The following is a 25,586-nucleotide window of genomic DNA, read 5'->3' on the forward strand; positions in this document are numbered from 1 at the left end:
TTGAATATGAAACAAAAGATTATATTGAGAGAGAATTTTTTTTGTACAATTGAACTCGATGTTCCGACCATTAAAGCTTCCAAAACTGCAGCGCGAAGCATAAGAATGCCCCAGCTACGTTGCTTTCTCTATAGGAGGCCCCAAACTGATTAGCTCTGTTAAGTTCTGTTTCCTATTACTTTCGCTCCTCCTCCTCCCAAGGGGAAAAATCATCAAGAAAGAATTTTACAATACAAAATCTACCTATATACAAGCTTGAATACTTACTATTATGCACCCTTGATTTAGCATCTTCTTCCCATGTAAAAAGGCGTAGCAGGCTTCATTCAGGACCTTATGCCTAATGCTTCTAGCGACGAGAGCGACGAGAGCTCGTATCCCCCAAATTGCTGACCCCCAGAAGGGCTGCCCCTCAGAGGCTGAGGATAAACATTGCAACCTGAGAACAGTATAGTTGTAAATGGTGTGTTGTTTAAGCTTCAAACATAGTAATCCAACTACTACTAACTAAAGTTGAAAGCACATGTCACAGCTCAACTAACAAATGTACCATATTCAGGGGCATGTTTCAAGCCTAGGGCAAAGGTTCCTAACTATGTGCACTGACCATGGCAAGCACCATTGTTGCCATGACCGTGTCCTTTGCGGTAACGAGGTGTGTGTGTGCGCCACATAGTAGTGGTGGAGGATGATACCAGTTTTTTGATAGTACACTCCTTGATTTATAATGCCTAAAAACCCTTAAAACCCATTAGCCCCACGCATGACACACCCTCTCAGCAGCCTTTTTCCTACCTTAACAGCTCATTTGCTCTAAAGCCTACTTATAAGAAGCATAAAAGTTACATTAGAGTCTTCCTGACATATACAGACAAGAGGGGAAAGAAAGTTTACCAAGTGATTACGCCATGATAAATAGGTCAATGAAACCCTTGAAGCAGAAAACAGACCGCCAGCCCAAGCTACTTGAAATGTTGATGATGCGCAGGCATCTCACCTCGTATGATAAAACCAGCTGAAGAGACGATCACGTATGCTATAAGACATCCAAGGTTATCGATGCTTTTGTGAAGACAGACAGGACAAATGGTGCTTCTTCGCCTGGGTGTATCGTTGTAGGCACAATTGTGTAGCCCTTCGGATCAGGTTCCAGAACCATCTCGCATGATATTTCGCGGGAATTGACATAGTCTGTGCCCCCAACGGATTCGTGCAGGTAAATGTTGTAAGCTGCTCGACGTCCACGTGTTTTCAAGATTCTCATTCCAATGTAGAACATCATTGAATCATGACTTGATTGATAGTTCCTGAAACCAGCAGACGTCCTCGAGAAGCTCACCCCCTTCAAATGTAAAATTCTCAAGTCAATAATATCAACCAGGAAAAAGTTATATTCGAAGTCGAGTAAAGGAGAATACCTGGGTTAAGGTTATGAATACATGTACAGGGTATGATGCATCTGGCCCCGAAGCCCTCAATCGAAATTGTGGATTTTGATGCCATGTATCGTAATCTTGACAGCCACCAGCACTATAACCTCTCCATTGGCCATGCACGGAGTAGCGCATCTCTGGAGGGTAGATTCGACAAACATATATTGATCGAAAGTGTATCTGAAAATCTTGCCATGACATCCAGAATATTCCATCTTTTGACTGCAAAACACATACAAAACATAAAAATCAAGTCTGGTATGATTACCATGTAGAGAATCAGAGATCACACGTTTTACTCGTGCTTTAGTTTACAATTTCAAGTCTCAGATGATTAGCATGTCGAGACCACACATTTTAAATTTTAACGTCCATTTTTCATCGCACGTCCAACCAGCAGTCAACATGTAAGTACAGACCTGTGGAATATGCTTTAGCTTGTGCTTCATCCTATCAGTCCATTCAGGTGAAGTATCAGCCCATGGGCCATTCCACTCAACTTCGTTAGCCCACGGATTTCGAATTTGAATAAGCTTGTGGCCATCGACCTCTCTTACCTGAAAATTCAGTAAAACGTTGGACATTCTTGATCGTGATATTCGAGTAGTTGATTCACAGGTAGAAACAACTTACCTGTAGCAAAGAATAGGCGTGTCCTTGCACAATGCCGCTAGAGGAAATATGCACATCTGAACCTGATGGACTGCCAGCCCCAAGTAAGAAACCTTCTTGTTTAAAGCGCAACAATTGAGACCATAGCCGACCACTAGCTAAATCAATCTGAGCCTGGGCACTCCTCATGTCGATCTCCTCACCGGCACCTCCAGTAAGATCCACAAGAGCATCCTGAACTAGACCGCCCTCCAATGCTTCGTAAGACCCATGTAATTTAGCATATGCCTTCTCCAACATGGACACCCAGAGCTCATTACCTTTCCTACTAGTAGCAAATGCTGGTTTCCCCGGTGATTCACATGGAATCCAATCATCAACAACCACAGGAACCCACTCACTCTAGATAAAGAGAGAATGATGAACACAATAAGTGAAATATTCATCACAATACATCGAAACAGAAATTACAAAAATAAGCAACACGGATTTAGTTCGAGTTAGAATCTGTACTAGTTAACTGATACTAGGTTACTAAATTCAGAAACATGTTTCCCTCTTCTGGTTGGTCTTTTATCTTCGATTACAGAGACAAATCTCTCCTCTGCCATCATTTATCGTTCGTTCAAAGACAGGGCAAAAGTAATTTGGCTCGACATAGTTACGAGTTTCACGTGGTGCACATGGTTAGAGAGAAATGAGTTTTTTGTAGAGTTTTCTTTGTCACTTGATGCAGGCTCATGAAGATTTTATTGATTATTCGTCTTGTATCAAACTGATATACGTATATTCATATCGAAGATTAGGAACATGAATAAGTTAGAAACAATAGAAGAATTTAAGGCCAACCATGGTGAAGCCAAGCTTACTACAGTAGCAAATTATTTCAGTGAAGCGAAGTTACACTCATGAATGAGCACCAAATGATAATAATAAAAAGTTCACCTGAATACAGAAGCGAACTGTATAGATCCCTTCTTCGTTATACTGTGGAGTAATAATCACTTCAGAAATTTTGGAAGCCTCGGTTAAGACAGCGACAGCACTTAGGAACCAACAATCACCCAATCGTCCCTGTTTTATAATTACATAGGCATGGATCTTGTTAAAAGGTTATAATAAGATCAGAGCCAAAGAAAATGAAGAGATTAAATGCTCAATATTGGTGGATTCAAAAGACGAGCATGATCGTTCCTTTTGCAAGGACAAACCAAATGGACAAGTATTTAAGTAGTTTCTCAGAGACAAACCTGACAAACATCAGATGGATTGGCGGCCTCAGAAAATAAGCATGGCTGAGATTCTATTCTGCCCTCTTTTAACAACTCTACAGGCCTCATCCACTCAGAAACAACCTAAGAAAAAACGATTATGAAGAAAATATGGCATTGATTACGAGCTCTTAAAATCAGATAGCCAGTCGGAAAACGTACCTGTAGTTTTGAAGGTGGATTCTTTGGGTCGACATACAAGGACTCGTCGTTTGGAGGAAACTCCTCATCGGTAAAATGCATTTCTCCCCTTGCAGAGAGAGCTTCTTTAACAGCCAACTCCACTGAAAGCATCCGTTGGTTGATTTCCTCGCATGTTTCCGTACGAGGTCTCCTAAACTTCCTTGCGAAAGAATCCACATCAAGTACTACCCCATCACGCTCCAATCTTCTCTTTCTTCCGCTTGAATACTGTCCATCCCAATCCACATCATCCCTGTCGTACAGATCTACGTCCGCAGGGTCACTATCCCACTCATCAACCTGAGTAAAACGAATAAGGCATCCATTAGTCAATAGGTTCAGCTATGGTAGATTACCTCTCATATCTTCTTAATAGAGAAAACAGAGCATACTCTAGACGGTGAATCTGCCCACTCCCAATTATCTTCTGTGAAGTCGAGCATATTAAAGTCCGTGGAGCTCATAGCTGCATGGAGAGAAGCAATTTCATCTTCTGTTAAGCTCCTTCCCCAGAGAAACACATCCATAATGTGCATCTTGGACTCAGCTCCTTCACTATCTGATCTCCCAAATATGTCAATGTCTGTGGGGGGTCTAACACCAACCCACATTTCCGTCCCTTGCTCCCAAATGTTATCGCCCACGTTTAAGGGCAACCCAGTCTGGTAGCCATCAAACCCACCATCTAAATAGCAGGTTGCTTCTCCCAAATCAACATCAATGGTCATAGTTACAATATGCCACCTGCAAATAAAAGTTAAAATTACTAAATAGATTCTTCTGTACCAAAAGACTATTCGCCAAAACACGCAAGACAAGGCGGTTGAAAGCATAAAACTTAGAATCTCAAGTAGAATGGAAGAGAGAGAGGCTGCTCAGTCTGGTTCACAAAACAATAGCAAAAGCAAAAAGGGAGAAGCTGCTTGGTCTAGTTCTCAAAACAATAGACACAGACCTTCCATCAGCAATACTGGTTGCACTTATGCTCCACTCCTTTGTGACAGTCGATTGTCTGTCACCTTTAGTGATTAATCTTAGACCAACTTGTCCAGCTTCAATGCCTTGTTCGGAACCAGCCACCAGAAATTCCCAGCAAATCTTCTTCTGATACTCCGTACCAAATAGGCAAACAGGACCGGACTCTGGCTGAATCAATGCAGCAATTGAGACACTTATTTTTCGAGTTTGACATATACTAGCCTCAATCTGACCACAGTGCTTGCCACAGCCTATTGGCTCATCATCGAGGACACAGACAGCACCATGGATTCCTGTCTGCAGAAGTACAAAAATAGCAAAGGAATTACACTGGTGCATTGAAATAAGCAAAGCATGAAGCTTTAGCCTGTTAGGCTAGATAGAGGCATATCAACAAGCTGTGCACAGCAGGGTCACATCCCCATGTGAAAGTAGCCATTAAAATAACTATTTAATCACTTGTTCAGAAAATTTTGATGGCAAAAACAACAGAAACATATTTGTTTGGCTAATCTACAGTACTTCGAACAAAAAAAAAAGAACTTAAATACAGGATTTTAGCTTAAGCATAGAATGGTAGTATTGGACTGCCCAACCCAAGAAAAAGGTCATGTTCCCTATTTTGTTGGAAAGAGTGACGTATTCAACCTGAAGTGCACGGCGAGCTAACTGGGATACTCGAATCCTACGAGCAATGCTTGACACTCTTTCTCGAGCAAAAGAATCCTCAAGAACAGAATCGCCTCCAACGGCACGCACCGCAGCAGCCATGGCAGCAGCTTCTCTACCACCAGCATTTGGAATAGAGGACATAAGAGAAGCTTCTATTTCCTTCCACTTACGTTCTTCTTTCTCCAGTAATGCCTTTCTTCTTTCTTTACCTCTTCCCTCCTCCTCACGTCTTTGCATTAAGATTTCTTCTTCCATTTCTTTTTCCCTTATATAACTACAATTTAAACAAGAAAACGTTAAGAAAGATGCAGAAAATTAGAGATCTTCAATAATTCCTAAAGTAATAACAAAGTTATACCTCTCCTGAATGATTTCAAACCGTCTACGGTCCTCGGGCATCCACTTCTTTATTTTCTTAGCACTCAGGTCCGAAAAGCCTATGCTATCAAGAAAAAGTCTCAAACGAACCTCATCCTACAAAAAAAAAAAAATGGAACCAAATCAAATTAATAAAAAAAAAATGGAACCAAATCAAATTAATTTGTATAAAAGTGCTCAATATACTTGAAACAATTTAAAACTTATCAATAAACGCTTCTGATCATAATATTATTAAAAAAAAACATCAGTATTATTTATCTGTCAGTTTCCAAGTACCGGTTAATGAAGGTGAACATATATTTCATCAATAATATGCAACAGTTTGGGACATACTTGAACTCGCTCCGCTTTGGCAGTCAAACCAAGCAAAAGCAGTAAATAGCCGCCAAATTTGTCCCACATGTATACCCATTCGGTGTCAATTGCCTCTTCCAAACCCAAAATACGAGCATGAGCACACATTTGCCTTCTGTGGTCAACATCATTAGTTGACTCGTGAAAAAATGGTCTCCTATATCTCAGTCTACAGAAGAATGATCCGGCAACTAACTCCTCATTTCTCAAACGATCTCTAAGTTTCATAACATCTGCTCTTGGAAGCACAAAGTTTCCTGCCCTATCACGCATGATGGTAGGATCGCCAACTAAAAGAGCTGCAGAACTTGCAGATCTCTGGGGAGCTGAATATGTTCCAGATAAAGCATTTCTAGTCTGGATTTAAACAGAAATTAGTCCAAGTAGATGCAGACACAGCATTTCAGAATAGAAATAGATCTGAACTAAGAAAAATGAAATTTGCAATAGCAAATAAATGAAAGGCACCCAGTATAACATGCACTGTGAGCATGAATGTAATTATATGATCCACACATCATAACACAGAGCATCAGAAAAAAAAATTAGTCTACATAAAAGGTCAAATTGCAGTAAAGAACCCTCAATTATAGTTGCATAGAAGGTGATGAAAGCGCATCTAGTTCAGCAGTGTACGTGAGACGGAAGGTGGAGCTCAACCCCTGCCTTCCCGCAATACCAAGTTCCCACTAAAATGTGAGGTTTAGAGGCGTTTCTTATTAACGCACAACGACAGGGCATACAAGACTTCGCCCTTTTCTGTACATAATAGGCTACCAAAATTTTCTTCCAAACATAGAAGGGTTCCTCAAAACAATCATAGAAAATTTCCAAAAAAATCAGATTTTAAAATGTTCCAGAACCTTTTAAAAAGATGCCTATGAATCTACCTGATCCCAATGCTTTAGCACCAGTCAAATTTCAAATTGGCCCTGGTACCTCTTTTTATTGTATCTGAAGGCAGCAACTTCCTTCAACAGATCCTCCATCCAGAATACACACTGCCCAACAACCAGATGGATTCTTCCTCTAGTCCTTTGCCATCAACAATGCTTAAGCCCTAGTCAATTCAAGATAAAGGTCTTTTTTTCCCTTCCTAATAGAATCCAACAAAGATAAATTGAATTTCAGCTTCCCTCTCTTACCTGTCATGGAAATATCTAGAAGTTTTTCGTCAAGAACATCATCAATTTTTTTCTCCCTAGACTCGCCAGAGTTTGAAATCCTCCTCCTTGACATATATGGTATAGATGATCTTATTATTCTTGATCTCTTCCTTTGTAGCAATAACATCTCCAACAGCATTTTTACTTCAAAGTTTTTTCTGATTCTCCAACAATTACATTGTCTTCTTTCCACCACACTAATCAAAACCATGACTTAGCCAAGAGTTTAACAGGCAAGGGCAGTCTACAAGATCCAGTTTCTCGCAAAATGGGGGCATTGTCTGAAAGGATCCAGATCTTCCTGGAGGCTCTTGAATCCTTGAATTTGTCTAGCCATTTCTTTTGCACTAAAAAAAAAATATGCCCAACAAAACCTCTATAGGAATTAGGATCGTCCCACAATTATTGACCACATGGATTTTACATTATTCAAGTCTTGTTTCTAATAACGAGTTAAAATAGACTTCTTCATGCTCCTTGTCCTTTTTCCATTAGACCTTCCTTCCGAGGAACCACCAAATTAAATTGACTCAAGCACCAAGCCCCTTGGCATTACCCACAAGATCAAGTTCTGCCCAAAAATTCTCCTTTTCAATACACTTCAAAGCATAAGTGTTGAGAATCCATCACTCCTCTCTATGCCCCTCCTCCACTTGAACATTCAAGTACGCACCTTTCAGAAATTCAACAACTTTTATTCCTGTTTTAATTAATAGATTCCACGATTGCCACACTAATGGTACAATTAGAACCCCACAAATGTAACATCAATCATTCGTTCACCCCCAAAATAACATTCAAAATACATCTTCTAAACCACCTGTTAGTCTCCTACTCTTTTTCTTGCCACCATCTACTGGAGGTGCTTAGAATTTTCGGATTAGTCTGGGACTGTATTTACCCACCATGTCAGATCTTTATCAGACCCTGTTCTGCTGTCCAATAAATATTTAAATAAGAAAAGGTAATTTTATAAGAATGTACTGTAGTCAAACACACCTTGGTGGCAGACCGAGAAATTGCTTGAATAACAGTTTCCTTGCTGAGAAAGTGAACCGCATCTTGCATCATCTACATAAATTTGAAGGCATTGATAATGTATTAAATAGTCTGTACAAATTAAAGAGCTAATTCTCTTCCAGAGGCTTTAACGATGGATAATTCACACATCACAGTATTCAACGCAATTATTCATATACCTTGAGAGTTAAACAAGGACGAGAAACAGCAAAACCGAAGGATACAACAAGAGTAATTGCTGATACAGCGGCTCCAGCAAATGGTGGATAAATAAGCAAACTTGCAACAACACCCCAGCCTTCAGTTGCCAATGCTATCCCATAAAGCACAAGAAACGCAGCACTATGAAGAATAAATTAGCAAATATCAGATAATATTTTAATAAAGCCCCATATACAATATCATGAAAAAAGCAACAGGCTTTTGTCAAAGAATCAAAAAAATTAGAGAGCTAAACAAACCTGACATTCTTCCCACAATCGGCGTGAGCATCATAGACGTATACAGGAAGAACTCTAGGAGAGTAGACTACAATCGGTGGTGAGAGTAGAACCTGCAAGGACCAAATAGAACAATGTGATTACAAGTAAGAATATTCAACTAGTTAAATACTCAAAAAATCAAATATGAATAGCAAAACATGCTAAAGGAGGTCAAGTATAACCCACAGTTAATGCTCTTCCAGCCAGAAGAAATAAGAATAAGAAATACCCAACAGAAGCTCCCACAAATGGTTTGCCTGAGGGATGAAAAAGAAAGGCATTGTTAGGGTAGGAAATTTTTATCCTGTAACCGAACTCATAACTTTACAAAAGGGGAGAGAAACAAATACGAGCACAAGATATAAGATCAATAATTCCTTATCTCACCTTCAAACCATCCAACAAGGAATGCCGCCAAAGCCAAAAGAAAAGCAAGAAAACAAACAAGAAACATTTGGGTCCTCGTCAAATAAAAGTTGTTTGAAGCCCAATGGTGGACAGAGCCAATTGCTAGTACAATCATAAGAAGCACCAGAAGAAATGCTGCCCCAATCTGTTTATTTGAAATAAGGTGCTATAAGCAAAGTGCAGATGGTCGAAGTAAACAAAAACAGACGTATTCCTAGTCTTCTCATACCGTCCAGGGTTTAATTACAACTATAACAGCCGATATGGCACCAAGGAGCAGGAGGAGCCCAATAAAAAGAAATGCATAAACACCTTGAGAAAGCCTCCAACCATCATCTTTCCTGAAAAAAAACATGCTCAAAATGTAACAACGATCTCTCCTAAATGTTAAACTAAAGTTGGCCAGTAATGTATCTAGCTGCAAAGTTCAACTGGATAACCCAATCCCTTCTGATTGTACAAGGAATAGGCTCTCACCATTTATATAGACCAGAACAAAGAGAGAGCAAAGCAGGGATGCACACTAGCGGAAGCAAAGCAGCAAGAAAATCTCCATTTGTAGGAACCTCGTCATCTCTTGATTTCACAACCTCCAAATACGATGCACCACAAAACATGACAAGAACCACTACAAAAAATGGAAAAAAGATTATTAAAACCAACTTTAGGCAGTCCTAGAAACAAAATATAAACCACTAGATCCAAGAACCTTATTCAAAAAGCCAACACTAAAGAAAACATGAAGATGTTACCTATGAATATGGCAACACAAACTGCAGAAGAGAAGGAAAAACGGTACGTCGAGAACCATGAAACTATCGGCAGCACACCAGTGACAACTAAAGAAATTGTAGCCGCCATAGCCCAGCCAAGGTACACAGATGTGGCGTAAGGTGATGAGAAGCTTTTGTCATCACCAGTCCACCCTTTGTAGCGCAAATCATTAAGAGGCTTGGCAGACACTATTGCACCAAGAGCTATTACAGATCCAGAAAACAGTAACATGCAAATCACAAGAACAATACCCTGTGAAATGATCAGGATAGAGAAATTAGATGCAACATCGAACAGTGATTGAAGAGTTCAAAAAAATCAAAAGAAATAAATAAATAATACAAACGGAGATATTGTAAACATCGAAATAACTTGACAAACGGATAAATCTGGAATTGCCTTTTGGAGCTGTTCCACCTTTGTTTGGCTTAGAACAAAGAATATTGTTCTATGATAAAGGCGGTTTTTCTGCATCCACCTTATTCTTAAGGGCTTGGTCCTTCAGCAGCTAGCTTTTTAAATATTCTATAGGGCATTTGGCTTAAAAGGAATGGTAGGATTTTTAGAGGTTGGGAAGAGGTTCATCTCTTGATATGTTAATGTTCCTCTTTAGCCATCAGTTTCAAAAAAAAAAAAAAAAAAAAAAAAAAAAAAAACCCAACCCATTAGACATTTCATTTCATTTGGATTGGAGTCTTTTTTGTATAGTGAACTCAAGTTCTAGTTTAGCACCTTCTGTTGCGATGCATGTCCTATGTATTCTTTCATTTTTCTCAATATTTTAATTGGCAATTAAATAATTAAAAGAACCAAAATTTTCACATTTCACGTAAAGACAATATACAAAAGACAACATACAAAAGACAACTAGCATAAAGAAACCCAACCCAAGCGCCTAGATGAAAGAACCCCAATGGCCAGGCAGGAAAACATAGTAATCCAAATGGTTCATTAAAAGTTTCCCAACCATCATTCACCAAACTGACCTTAAACCACCAAATGGGCAAAACACAGCTGATTTGTTTCAACACAAAGGGAGACAAGTCGAAACAGTACCCAGAACCTTCTTTTTTTTTTTTCTTTTTTTTTTTTGTATTGTAAAAGGGAGAAAATAAAGAATGAAAGAAAAAGAATCAAAGGAATCTCAAAACATTGAAGAATTGACTTGGCATCAATAAGCCAATAAATATTTGATAAGTGATCTCTAATATATATATTAGGAAGCCATTCCCCATGTAACTCATGAATTGAGTAAAAAAACGAGATTGCTGAAGACTTAAACTTGTCAAAATTAATTCTTTAAGTTAACTATGATTAAACACTAGGGAGTAAATTAGGAATTTTAGTAGTGATATGATTGTAATTAGAGTTATAATAGTGGTGTGCTTGTAATTACTTGAAAAGATGGTTAGAGAGGCTGAATTTTGGTGATTGGCCCTCTCTCTGTAGCCTATTCCCATTGCAATTTTCCTTCGATATTGTAATGTACTAAGATTTGGGTGATATTTTCTAATAATCAGGATCCTATCAACTGGCTATGAAGCACTGCTAAGTATTCCATAACATCCAACATTATACCCTCCTTGAAAATTTGAAATACACCTTCCAAGAAGTTAAACAAAACAGTAGCTATGAAATCCATCCTTCCCTTTTTCCTGAATCTTTCTGCGATGTCTCATGCCCGTAGTGTGTTGCTTTCTTTTCCTAATTTCTTTGCTTTGATAGAAGAACCTACTTCTATCGAAAAAATTGAGAAGGATTTGCAAAATGGTAAGAATAACATGTCCCACCCGGAACAATAAGATCACAAGAGTCAAGACAAGAAATTAGAAACAAAAAATTTCATTTTACAAGAAGTAATTTTGTGGAGGTTTAGATTTGAAAAATTGAAAAGCAGAAATACAAACCTCCTTTGTTCCAATAGTTCGTTGGTTTCCTGCAGAACCCATGCATTGTACTCGGGGAATCCAAAACTGGTACCCATTTCGGATCCATATAGGAATGGCAAGAGAAAGACAAGCTACCATGAGAGGAACTGTTAAGGACATCCCTAAAAGAACCGATGACTTGCTGCAAAACAGACCGTTAACAATCATTCATCAGGAGGAAAAAATCAATGAATCAAAATAAAACTGAAAAAAGGGGGAAAGAAATCAAATACTATTGCTAGACCATGGCATAGTAACGGAAGATGAAAGAAGGCTCCAAGTAAAAAAAAACAAAAAGAGAAAGAAGAAGTTGCATAGTAACTGATAAGAAACTGTGCAGGCGAAAGAACAATAAACAGAGGAACTCTAGAACTCTCAAAAGAAAGAATTCAAATCTTAGAAAAATGGACCTCAATGTAACAGAAAAGTATGAGCTTTAAAAAAAGTCCACTACAGCCAGAGCTTTACCAAAAAGACAAAAAAAATAATAATTGGTGGTAGATGATATGTACAAACCTCAAGAAAGAAAGTAAAAGCCCCACAGAAGTGCTGAGCAGCCAAGCAATGAAGCCATACTGCAGAAAAAGACCATAATGAGGCATAGACCAAAATAAATAATATCATAAGAAACTTAATGCATGTGAATCAAATCACAGAACTAATACATGAAAAATAGCATAAAATATTCTTTTTATCGGAATCCGGGCTTTCATTGAAAAAAAATTAAAGAATGTGAAAGGACAAACAAAAAAAAATGGCCTACTATAAGAAAGGACTCCAATTTAAAAGGACAAGACCTAGCTGATAGTTGTAAAAAGCCTTTCTAACCAAGGTCCAAACTCAGGTATTGAAGCTAACAACCTCCCATAACTCTACTTCAAATCCTAAAGGGCCACTTAAATGCCTCCAATTCCTCTCAAGCCAAAGCCCCAAAGATTGGCAACAACGCGCATCTGCCAGAGAAATGAGAACGGGGGACACAACAAGACACCAAAACCTCTTACATCCCAGCCCTACAATCCCTGCTCCAAGCCAACTGAACTCTTAAAGCGTCCTAAAATCTAGAAACTGAAGATATGAACCATGACCAAGGAATTTTCATACCACAATGTCCAATTACAAGGACGAGAGCCAAGAAGTTACAATGAGCTTTAGTTACTTATATTCAAGCCATAGTGAGCTAGAAATTCTAAAAGATGTTGGAGTCCTCCCTACATGTTGTGCAAAGTTGAGCTTCAAGAAAGAGACACATAAAATGCATTTTGATTTGTATTTAATGAACTCATAGTTGAATTTATGGAACTTAGTCCAAGGATGGTTACTAGATAGCACATTTCTTTTATTGCATTATTTTAATTGTCATGTCAATATTTGTTTGTCATTTAAGCTAGTTTTAATATGGGAGTTAAGGTTACATTGTAACCCACATAGGTTACCATATTCCATCATATGGAAGTTATGGGTGTATTTCTCATTAACTATCCATTTTAATATGGAAGTTATGTGTGTATTTAACTCACATAAGTTAAGGTTGTCAAAGGCTATATAAAGTCTTCATTTCTTTCAGGGTAGACATCACATTTTGGAATTGAAAAGTAAATGTGATTGAAAAGTATAGAGTTTCTACTGATAGCTAAGTTTTTTAGCTTGCAAATTCTTGTGTTTAGAACTTGCATGCTAGTCATTCAAGTGGTATTCATCAAACCTCTTATGGAGTGATTCGAATCACGAGTTTTCTTTACTCTTGATCTTGACCATCAAGGTAATCCATTCCAAAACTTTCCCTTGGGTTGATTCTTATCGTTTTTGGGATTCTTTGATAATTTAGATCTAAAGGTCTTATTCTCCAACAAGGTTGTTAGATTAAATCCTAAGAGTTTCATAACACCAAGGGATTTTTTGACATGCCACTACAGCTGTAAAAAGAAGGAAGAATGTCTTTTCTCGCAGTATAAGATGTTCACCTTTCCATGCAGGACCTACCAAACAAAGAACTTGACCTTCCTAGGACCCTAATCTTTCCAAATGAAGAAAATGAAGAGATGTCGAGGAAGAATGGCCATCTTCAGAAGAAAAAAGAACAAGAGAAACCCTAGGGAGGAGAAGGGGACTGAAAACGAGAATCCCTCCTACCCTAAACAACGAAGGAGTCCCTCAAAAACTAAGAGCTCCACATTGACATACCCAACTTTTCAAGTCCCCAACCAGCTGGACTGCAACCCACATTGGTATATCATACTAAAGTTAAGAAGGAATGTTACTGACGTAGAGTTTGAAGAATGGGCAGCTCTCTTGAATGAGCATCATGCTTTTAAACCGTATAAAGGGATGATTTGAAAGTGTCAATGCTGGAAAATGATAGAGCTCCTTTTGCGGTTAAATCCTTTTCTCCCAAGCCCTTTGTGCATCAAACAGCTTTGGACAAACCAAAATCTGATCTTATATGGAAAACATCGTGTCCTTAAAAGATCAAGGATCTCTTGTGGATATTCTCTTTTGGGAGGCTGAATATTGCTGTAGGATCCAAAGAATTCTTTGAAATTCTGTCTTTTCCCCCAATTGGTGCGTTCTTTGTAAAAGCAGTGATGAATTTTTTATGCACCTCTTTTTTCTCAAGCTTGTTTGCAAATTTGTACAATTCGCAGTGGGCCCAAAAAATGTTCAAATGTTCTTCTTCAACTTATTTATGGCCCTCTGTTTAAGGCTCAGGCAAAAATCCAATGGTCCAATGGTGTCTTTACCCACCTTTAGAGACTGGTATAAAAGAAATTCTACAACTTTTCATGGTCAAGAAACTAACAGGGACTTTAGGGATTTGGTCTTCAACTTCAAATTTTGTTGTAATTATAGACCTCATATTTACACAAATTCGGCATCTTTTTTGTAACCCGTTGGTGTGTGGGAATATCTCATCCCCCCTCCTTTTGTATTTTCTCCTTGATAATGAAAGCTAAGTTTCTTATCAAAAATAGAAACGAAGGCCTGGACTGCACCCCAAGAGGCTAAATATCAAAGCCCAATCTTAACATTTTATTTGAAAAATTTTACAATTATGGCCAGAAAAGATTTGGACGAAGTATTTCACTATTCACCCTTCATTGTGCTGACAAAATAATGATGTTCACCCATATAAGCCAAAGCCATATAACTCCAATCCCATAACTGTGAATGCCAGACTACATCACTTCTTACTTGGCCTAGATTCACCTCAGATTTCTAGGCCAATTTTCGATGTTCGCATAACAGACAAATTTCACATAGTCCAAAAGTTACAGGATAAGTGCACATAAGAACAAATGTGCCATTATTTGCTACCTTACTTTGTAGCATTATCTAAAAAGTATGGATAAACCCGTAGAACATATAAATTCTCTCATTTTATTACAGATTCTATAAAGAAAAACAGAAAACAGAATTGGGGGAGGGAGAGTTTAAAAACACAAATAAAGAAGGTGGACATCTCTGGCTCTGGGCAGCTATGCATCAGTAGCAGAGATACAATACCTAGATAAATCTCTGAAGCCAGAACCTATACATTGCTAGAGAAGAACCCTGATAAAAGCCTGTTTTTAACCAATTTGCTTCCAACTTTCCTGTTTTTAACCAATTTGCTTCCAACTTTCTTAGATTTTGTAGTTTTAGATTTACTAGATCGAAGTAAACTTCAAGTTTATTAAATATCCACAGCAGAAAATAAGGCTCTGGATGCAACCTCGAAAAGAAATGGTTCCACTGATAAGAAAAGAAATGCTAGAAGCTAGTAAAAATCAATGGACTTACCAAAACAACTTTTTCATTGACGTAAATCGAAACAACTTCCTTATCTGCAAATATTTAATCTCACAAAGGGAACGCATACCTTCCGAGGTTTTGAGGTCATTGACATTTCTTCTGCTAGCAGTGACTGGAGGAAAGCCATAATTGAACAGATCACAGGAGATAGTAGTAGGACAGCAAAGCCAAATTCAAACTGAAAGCACAAGAAAAAGTTAGCTTGAAGAAACACAAAGGATACCTTGACATGCCACAAATTTGTAAAATCAAAATCCAATAATGACATTGTACTCCATATGTGTAAATAAAAGTTCTATTCACCTGTTGGTGTTTTGCATTTATAATGTCAATAGTTTTTGGACGGAAAATGGCCACAATAGTTGTTTCAATTATGAATACTAAACTAAAGATCACCCATGCCCGTTCTGGGGTCCCGGCTACATTGTGCAGTACAAGCCTAGAGAACTGAAGCCACTTTTCAAGCCCATGAAGTCTCAGTTCTTCAGACAGAGAAATTTGATTAGGCAGCATGTTGTCAACACTATTTGAATCAATGATGGTAATATCAGTATTATCCTGATGTTCTCTGTCCGCATCCAAACTACTCCTTTGAAGTAATGCAAGGATAGTTGGGTCCAAGCTCTTCTCCTTCAACATCATTGCAAAATTAGGATCCAGTCCTTTATTCTGCAATAAACTAGTCAATTCACGTTCCCCTTGTCTAGAGCTTCTCTTCAAGATGGATGTAATCCTTGGGTCACTCAACCTTTCCTGCAATGCCAAAGCCAAGTTCAAATCCAACGTTTGTTGGTTTGCAGAAGTTGACGTGCTAGATTCACAGCCTTGGCTTTCAGGCCCACTACTAGAACAAACCACCAAGGAACTATGATGATCAAAATTTTTATCCGTGAAAGACATTGCTGCATCAGGCTCTTGGATGATAGAACGACAAGAACTACTCCTCAAAGCCAAACTTGGACGTCCACTATCCATGCTTTTGTCACTGTTAATCCCCTCTTGTGAACTACCAGTTCGACATAGGACACCATTCCAATTATTAGCATCAACTGTACATTGTGCTGCTGGCCCACTCTTGCTAGTGGATTCAGTACCATTACCAAGGTGACCTGCCTCAACACTACTACTACGTTTCATACTTGAACCACAACCATCTGATGAGCTTGATGAACTATTTGGTTCTTTCCTGCGAAACCCTTCTCTCAAGCGAATCACAGTGCTTTGCAAGGCATCTCTCCTAGCAGCAAACGGATCTGTTGCTGAGAGGTGACGCATGACAGCAGCACCCAATAGCACAGAAGCTACAACTGCATAACTAATACAATGTCCCAAATACCTGATGCAAAAGGAAAAATAAGAACCGTGATAACAATTATCAGGTTTAGTTATAAGATAATGAAATGAAATTGGTAGAAACAAACCAGTAATTAACTCCAAAACAAATGAGAAAAACACGAGACATGCCAGCCACAAAAAGTGCTAAAACACCACTTTTTAACAGCTGGAACCCGTACAAGCATGCCCCTATATTCCAATCTGCAAAACAAGTACCCAAAAGAATTAAAACAACATAAAATAAAAGAGTAAATAAGGTTAAGTAAAAAAAGCAGTTAGAACATACCAAGAATGATAACGGCAGCAGAAGTAGTGGCACCAAGCCAGCGTGCCTCTTTAGCCGTAAGGCCATATAAAATAGAGTAGCCAACAAGTACTACAACCGAACCAACATAAAGAAGCCCAAGATGTGAAGCCCTGAAAAATGGAAGACCCAACCCAAAAATGAACAATCATACCATCAGCTGACAATAATAATGACAAACAAAATTCTTTAAAAATACGTATTTCTACTTTTATACACGAAGATATGTAAATTCTAAACAACCCACAGATGAATGGTTGATTGGAAAGAGTTCTAGCGTACATTAACTCTTCTTCCCAATCAGGTCTTATTGTTGGAAGACAAACCATCATCCAAGAGTGACTAATAAAGTTGTGAATGAGCAGAGAAAGATGAGAGAGCAAGGCCTCCTTTCCAAAATAGATATAAAAAATGCCTACGCAAAACTAGCTTGGCATTTTTTGGACGCACTTAACTGACTTTGGCATTACTAGGAGAAAATGGTCTCCTTGTGTCCCTCATTCAATTTACACCAACATTCTCAACGGGAACCCAAGAGGAATCTCACCTCGAGAGAACCTTGTCAACATCTTTCCCCTTTTCCCTCTGTAGCAAATTGTGTTTGGTAGGAATGTTGTCTAAAGAAGTTGAGATCTAGTTGGTGGAACATTTTTTATTGATGGATGAAAAAAACCGTGCTAATCCTCATAACATAATCAACCTGTTCAAATATGCTTTCCGCTTGAGTATTAACATGGCCAAATTGATTACCAGAGTTTAAAGTAAGGTTGCAAATAAGAAGTATACAAATGAGGGTCTTGACCACTTAAATGTCTGAACTTGCCTCTTGGCAGCAGTCTCGGACAATTTTTTATTTAACTTTTGGAAACCAGAGTTTGAGAAAATCCAAATAAACTTAGCATTAGACAACTATAAGGCCTTAATAACCTGAGGAGAAAGACAATATTGTACCACATGGTTCTCTCAAACCTTCCTAATACTTGTTTGTTTCTGATGAAAAGTCTACCCACCCTGTTTTCAATCAATAACAATATTAGAAATGCTCACTGGACAGCTAAAATTTCAAGATTAGGATATAATATCACAAACTAGCGAATCCAAATTTAAAACACAGTTAAGAGAAGTTAATTGACTACAGCATAAACTATCCATATCACAGGTCACGCTAAGTTGAGGGAGTTTTCTCCTTGTGGTTTACTCAAGTTCATCCTGAGCAGATGAAAAGAAGGGCCAAATATTACTAGAAGAAACAAGATAACAAGAATGGATAAAAGTGACCTTTATGTGAAATAAAAATATAAAAGATAGATGAACAAGCATCCAGAAGAAAAATAGAAAACAGAAAAAGAAAGAGACCTAAAAATACACCCACAATATTACTACATAGGATCACCAAAAAAATTAGTGAGAATTGTTGGCACTGGCCACAAAATTATAAGATTTAGTAATTAACGGATGTAACAAAGATGAAAGAACAATATGCGAGAGCTTCGAGAGCTTGCCTACTAGATTGACGAGGATACAATTCATTAGGATCAGGTGGTTCAGGTAAAGAAGCCAACGGACCCACTTCTATGCAATCAGAATATGCAAACTTATATGCCCTCCGCACATATTCATCCACATCTAATCCATTTCCTGAACCAAGAGAAAAATATTTGAAACAGAATGCAGAACATAGATATCTGTCCAAAAAAATAATGCAAAATTAGAAGAAATTGTTTGGTGGTAACTACCATTAAAGACCATTCGACAGATGAAGAGCATGTTGATCGCTAAGGCAATTGCTGATATGCCAAAAAAGAAACCAGAAGGTGAATAACGCTCAGATGCACTAGAACCGGCTGTAACATATACAGCACAAAGTTCATATGAACATAGAAGCGCAACCGCCAAAAGAAGAAGAATAGCAACAGCCCCTGTCCAAGGAAAAAACATATGTTGATGTCGACATGAATGTACGAAAAAACTAAATTCAAAGCAACAGCCCCTGTCCAAGGAACAATACTGCAGTTTGCACAGCTCTACTATTACTTTTTATATATATTTCAAGGTCAGTCAATAATTTGCTTTCAAACCAAATCACAGATCTCTTGTAGGGTAAGAAACTGAGTTTCATTAAGAATATTGAAATACAATAGCATATAAAAGGAAAAAAAAAACTCATGTAAAAGGAGCCTGGAACAGATTAGAGAAAGGGACTCCAATCCATAAGAACAAGACCAGGGTCATAATTACAAAAAGGCCAAGTAACTAAAGCTCAAAGGGATCATTAAACCTGACCATCTCCCAAACTTCCTCGCCTGATTTCTCAACCTCTCTAAGAAATTATGTTGTTCCTTCCAATCAGATACTCTATAAAACAACAAATAAGCTAGTTTGTCACAAGACTTCGCCCTTATCTTCAAAAGTGGATTCAAAAACACCTCCTCCAGCATCAAGCTACCATCCATACCCTGAACACCACACACACCAAACAAGAATCTCCTACGATCCCACAAAACCTGAGCAAATTGGTTACCCTACAACAAATGATTAAGGTCTTCCTCAAACCTCCTACAAAGAACGAATCATGCCATAAACAAAACAAAGGAAGAATACCTTGAGATATGATCCATGGTATTCACTCGCCCAGTAAAACTTGCAACACAAAAACCTTAACCTTCTTTGGAATTTTAACCTACCAGTGAAAGGAGCAAGCAGATGCTATTGGAGAGGGAGAAAGGGCTGATAATATATGGAAGACGAGGTCACACGAGAACCCTATAGAAGGGTTAGGGCACCAAATACAAACATCCCTTCTCTCTAGGAAAACCTGGACGTCTTACCGCAAAGAAAAAAGACCCAAAACATTTGTCATTTCATTGTCAAACAAAGGCCACTTAGAAATCAAAGGAAAGTGAAAAAGAAGGATCAAGGAAAGGAAATACAGATGTCAACAAAAAGTTAATGATTCTCACCATTATCCTTCCCATAATTTTCATGCTAGTTTGATCGGGGAAACTTTGGATTTGCATGCCACGGTGCCCATTGTCATGGCATGCTTGTCCAAGGCATGTTGCTTGTGGCTGCATGTCGGATGTTCTGGTCATGTTTGTCCAGAACGTGTCGTTCATAGTCGCATGCCCTTCCAAAGCCCTTTACTTGCTTTCATGTTAGATAGGCCTTTACTATTCTTGATGTGTTAAAACAAGGGTGTATGACTGGTCACTATGTCTACGCCCGCTAAAATACCCCAAAATGTACTATAGGGGATGTGGATTAGTTGTCAATTTTTCCTACCCAGATTATATGCTATCAAAGTCGTTGTTGCTTATTCACTTTCAGCCTATAACATTGTTTTCTTTAAAATTGTTTTCACCGAATTTCCTCGCTCATGTTTTCTAAAACATTTCTCATGACCCGAGGCTCAAGCATACACCAATATAGTCCGCGAAACTTGAATTTCAAATGGCTAACTTGTTCGCTGTGTTAGAACAAGTGTCGCCCAATCGTTGTCCCATTGCCGTAAAAGTGCAATTTTGACAGATGATACTGACCTTTCAAGGTCAAGATAAACACGCATGCACCCTTAAGCCCTTCATGTTGTTTCTTTGCTAAATCTTTCTTTGCCTACTAGACTGCACACCCTTTTTGTCCAACTATCATTTTTTTATCAAGCTTAGAAAGGCTAAAATTCCTTCTTTTTTTTTTTTCTAAGAGGAAACACATATTTCATCAATGAAACAACATAATACAAAAAGGGAGGACATTGTGTCAAAGGGAATTACAAAAAGCTTTCCAGTCAGGCAAAAGAATGTCCAAGCTATAATTTTCAAAGGATGGTAAAAGTTAGCACCCATATCGAGCTAAAAATGAAGATCAAGTTCCTAAAAGATGAAGGGTCATTGGTTCCTCTCAAGCCTAGTTTCCAAGATATGCCACTATTTGTGTGGAGCCAGAGGGTCTTCTTCTCACTTTTGAAAGGATGACTAATAGGAGAAAGAAGCACTAAAATGTTGGTAAGTAGTACGGCATACCAATTGCTTCATGAGTACCTATTGCAGAGAGAAATGAGAGATAGCTATCTCAACAAAGGAAAATTTAGATCATGTATTATGGAGTTGTCACTTTGCAATGCACATTTGGGGAGATTCCTAACGTCTTTTTGGTGCAAATTTGACTCTCTATATAAGAGCATGATGGGAGACGTATCTCAATTCATCTCGCCTTACAAAATAATGGTCTGGGAGAATCTTCAAAGGCGGTAGGTTTGAAGAGTGAGTCGTCTTAACACCTGACTTGTGGTATTCACGACAAATTTCCAAAAAAATAATCCATTTTGTTTATTCTTGAGAAGTTTGATCACTATATACGGTGAGAACAAAGTTACTTTTTTATATACCTTAACATACATACATCATCTGCTATATTTACTTACTACCCAGAAGTCCAATAAACAAACACCCATAACAAGGAACTAAACCTCATCCCCTCCCATGCCTCCAAGACCATTCCCTCCCTCTAAAAATTCTGAAGTCTCTCAATCCACATACCCCACAAGATAGCTAAACAACATGCCTACCTAACTTTCTAACTCGATCAACACCTTCATACCCAACTTTCAACTTGTCTTCAAGGTGAATGATGGGAATCGCTGCTAGATAAGTTCATGTGGCTCTTATACCTTGTTGTTCATGCCTTGGTCTTTCTGTTGCTTGATTGACGGTGTATGCCCACACCCACTTAAGCATACTACTATTTACATCCACATAGAGGACAATTGAGTTGTCAACTAGGCAACTTCATCGGACATTAGAGGAAAAATCTTTAGACACATCAAACTCTAAAGTCATCCAAACATGCATATGCATATGCATACAGAGATCATCAACTTACTTAGACCCTGTCTTCACTTTGTTGTCGAAATTCTAAGAAACAAAAAAACAGTAAGGTTTTCAAAAGGCTTCTAGACCTAGACAGCTGTGACGAGGCTAGAATAAATTAGTAGCAATCTAAACAACCAACAACCGGACTACTTGCTCCTCGTAAGCATCTCTCTCCTCTCCCGAGCTGAACCCAAAATCTAACCACAAACCCTTAAAGAATATCAAATATCGTTTAAAAAGATAGGAATATACCAGAACTTTATTCACCAGATAGAAGGATGAGTAGTAATAATCTTTTCAAAATTAGACCAGTCAGAGATACATACTTGAGCTTTGCCATTGTGTTCTCCACCATAGCATAATTGAATAAAATGCCAGTAGAAGAGCGGTGCCAGCCATCACAACAGCAAGCCCAATTATGTCTCGATCCAATATTACAATCAACCAGCACCCCCATATGATAAGCACCGCAATTGGAGAAATAACTAATATCCATGCAGATAAAGAGAGAAGACCACAAAGAAAATCCAGCTGAGGTCCTTGCAAGATATTTGGCCACTTTCTGGCAAAGATCCAGCTGAAAAATAATTGTGCTTGCATTAAAATTAATTGAAATATATAAATATCTATGCATATAATGTACATTCTTCTCTCATTTTAAATGAGAAACCTGAGAAAGATATTATGCACACAAGACAAAAAAAAAATGCATTCATCAACACCATAAAGACATAAGCATAACGGTTTCCATCGGACACGTGCATGCATAACACGATAAAAACCAGGTTGAGAAAAATGGATATCACAAGTTCAACAGACATTTCAAAATGGGGAAAATATTTGATTCAAATGCCAAAAACCCAGAGAATTCACCTCAATGTTTTAACATTTAGTACTTTCATGTTATAAGAAGCATAATTCCGTAACCTATGTAAGAGCATACAGAAATCTTTGATCCAGACTCCTGGCCCAACTATAAACCGTTCCACCCCATGACAACCCAAGATTCAGGTAATAGACCCGTACATTGAACAATGATACTCGCACAAGTAAATTTTTACACGATGAACGAAGTATAAAGCATTAACCAATACCAATATCCCAACGCAACATTCTTGATCACAACCTGGAACCACTAAACTAAACTAATACGGCACTACATAAATTTCTTGTGCAATCCAAGGAAAATTTAAAATAGAAGAGACTAGTATATCCACAGCAAGCAAAAATTTACCTATAAATCCGCCACGGGCGCCAGTTCACAGCCCATAGTATGAAAAACGAGGCGGAGCCCAGCACTGAGAAGAGCGACCCTGATATCACACACGCCAACACCACCTTATACTCGTCCCCTTCCATGGCGTCCTCCTACTAGCTACTCCGCATGCATCAAACCCACTACTGATTCCACTATTAGAAAAAAAAAAAACATCAACAAACGAAGAGAGAAAGCAATTAACAATGAAACCCAGAGCTAGAGAAGTTGCCATGTGAGCAATAAAATGGAAAATTGCTACCTCTTCCACTGCAGCTGATTGATGAGACAGAAACAACATGATTATGAAATTCTGCTAAAATGGGTACCGCTCAAACATGGGATTTAGGGTTTGGGGAAGAAAAAAATTGGGTTAGGAGATAGAGAGAGAGAGAGGGAGAGGGACAGGTGAAGAGTGAGAAAAATCAAAGTCAAAAAAAAAAGAAATGGGGAAGATTGGAGCAAATTTAGGGTTTGTTGATTTGTTGATTTGGTTTTATCTCTGTGATTTCAAGGATTTGAATACCAAACAAAAACAAGTGAAGAAGAAGATCAAAACTTCAACAAAACCCTACTGGTTTCTCTCTGGGTGTTTGAACAGTGTGGAGTGAAAAAAGGGGAAAAGGTTTTCTAGAGAGAGAAATTAATTTTTCTTTTTAATAATAAAACACACACAAAAAAAAGATTAAAATAGTTTGGCGATGCCTAATAAAAAAAACAAATAAATAAATAAAAAAGATCTCCATATTGAGTTTATTCCCACACGCAAATATCACGCGTGTACTCACGCTCTACCTCCTTGTATTCTACGTGGCCATTTTCTATTGGATAGTGTTATTCACGCGCGTGTGAGAGAGTGTGAATAGGTGAGCCATTATCTGATTGAGAGAATTTCTTCATTAAAATAAAAGACAAAAGAGGGATAAGATTGTCAATAATTTAGTTGAAATGGGGAAAAAAATATAATAAATTTTTTAAAAAAAAAATTGAAAAAATTTTAAGTAATTATTTGAATTATTTGGACATAAGAATTCCTTTAAATATTGTAATGTGTGGAATTAGGTGAGGAATAAAAAAAGTTCCCTTTTTTTATTGTTTTTTTTTATTTGAATCCATTTGAAAATTTTAGGAACCGACCAAACGAGAGTCAATGAGGTCTTCTAATCGATACAAGTTCACAACTTTCTTTTATTTTATTATTATCATGGTCGTGGTTAGAACATTTAGCTACTACTGATACGACGATGCACAATAACATTAGTATAATTGACTTTTACATTGACCATAATACACTCTCGATAACTTCTTGTTTCAAGAGAGGTTATCTGTATATGTATATTGACATAATTAACTTTAGTACAACTCAACCGGTTAGGGCGTGTATCATCGATTAGCAGGTTATATGTTTAAATTTTCTTGCTCTTATATAATATTTAACTAAACAAATTAAAAAAAAAATGATGATTAGGGTTTTGAGTTTATAGCATTATCGAAGAAGTAACAAATACTAGCCCGGGCATGTAGTTTTGTCCAATGGATCATAAAAATGGAAAATTTTCAACTTTTGAATTAAAATAAATAAACGTTCTAACTAATGAGTTATGTTTAAGATGGTCGACCTAATACATTTTTTGTGAGATCTCACATCGGTTGGAGAGGAAAACGAAACATTCCTTCTCTCCCTACACTTTTTAAAACTGTGAGACTGACGGCGATACGTAACGGGCCAAAACGGACAATATCTACTAAAAGAAATAAAAGGAATGGGCTGAAAACGAAGCCCAATAGGCTTTGGGCCCAATAATCATGGACCCATGAATTACACACGGCCCATCGTCTAACTATATAAATTAATAAAGATAATGTTGAATTTTTAACTATATAAATTAATAAATCTTTTGAAACATTTCAATATAGTGTCACGGACTTACATGTTCGTAAGAAAATTATTGAAACAATTACAACGTAAAATAAATCACGTGAATCTTAGATAAAATAGAGAAAATAAAAACAATGCATTAATCTATTCGAAGGGTTACAAATATGAAATAATATAAATGTTACTACCCGAGCTTAAGTTCTATGGCCATCACCGCGACGTCGTCATCCGTGTAGAGGTGTCTCGCCTTTACATGAAAAGTAAAAGTAGCGCGTGACTTGCTTAATAAATGACCCTGTACAGTGGTCAAGAAATGCAATCATATACAGTCGTGTTTGGGACCTATCATGAAACAACATTTCATGGCCTTGGTCTCAGCTTCCTATATGGGTAGAATTGGACGTGTAGTACTTTCTACACACGCTCTACGTATGCACACGTGGACCCCCAGGTAAGCTCGTATACGTACTCCCTGGACCTAGCTTCCGACT

General features: G+C 37.9%; 1 protein-coding gene across 1 annotated transcript; it reads right to left on the bottom strand.

Moving 5' to 3' along the window:
- LOC111779889 (calpain-type cysteine protease DEK1) lies at positions 1-23,867 on the bottom strand. Its single transcript, XM_023660076.2, has 32 exons — positions 23,479-23,867; positions 23,196-23,371; positions 22,288-22,538; positions 18,830-19,012; positions 18,596-18,731; positions 17,076-17,206; positions 16,876-16,990; positions 15,758-16,790; positions 15,522-15,632; positions 12,179-12,237; positions 11,642-11,804; positions 9,713-9,986; positions 9,438-9,588; positions 9,190-9,301; positions 8,940-9,105; positions 8,739-8,809; positions 8,532-8,623; positions 8,250-8,412; positions 8,050-8,121; positions 5,864-6,241; positions 5,508-5,623; positions 5,126-5,423; positions 4,455-4,774; positions 3,892-4,243; positions 3,479-3,799; positions 3,296-3,400; positions 2,991-3,119; positions 2,067-2,447; positions 1,853-1,990; positions 1,419-1,655; positions 895-1,342; positions 1-439 (listed from the first exon to the last, which is right to left on the bottom strand). The coding sequence occupies exons 2-31, from the start codon at positions 23,318-23,320 to the stop codon at positions 1,037-1,039; spliced, it is 6,489 nt and encodes a 2,162-aa protein (XP_023515844.2). The 5' UTR covers positions 23,321-23,371; positions 23,479-23,867; the 3' UTR covers positions 1-439; positions 895-1,036.
- Positions 23,868-25,586: the final 1,719 nt, after the last annotated feature.

Source organism: Cucurbita pepo, chromosome 18, assembly GCF_057944985.1.
Source record: "Cucurbita pepo subsp. pepo isolate OVF chromosome 18, ASM5794498v1, whole genome shotgun sequence".
Lineage (NCBI taxonomy): Eukaryota > Viridiplantae > Streptophyta > Magnoliopsida > Cucurbitales > Cucurbitaceae > Cucurbita > Cucurbita pepo.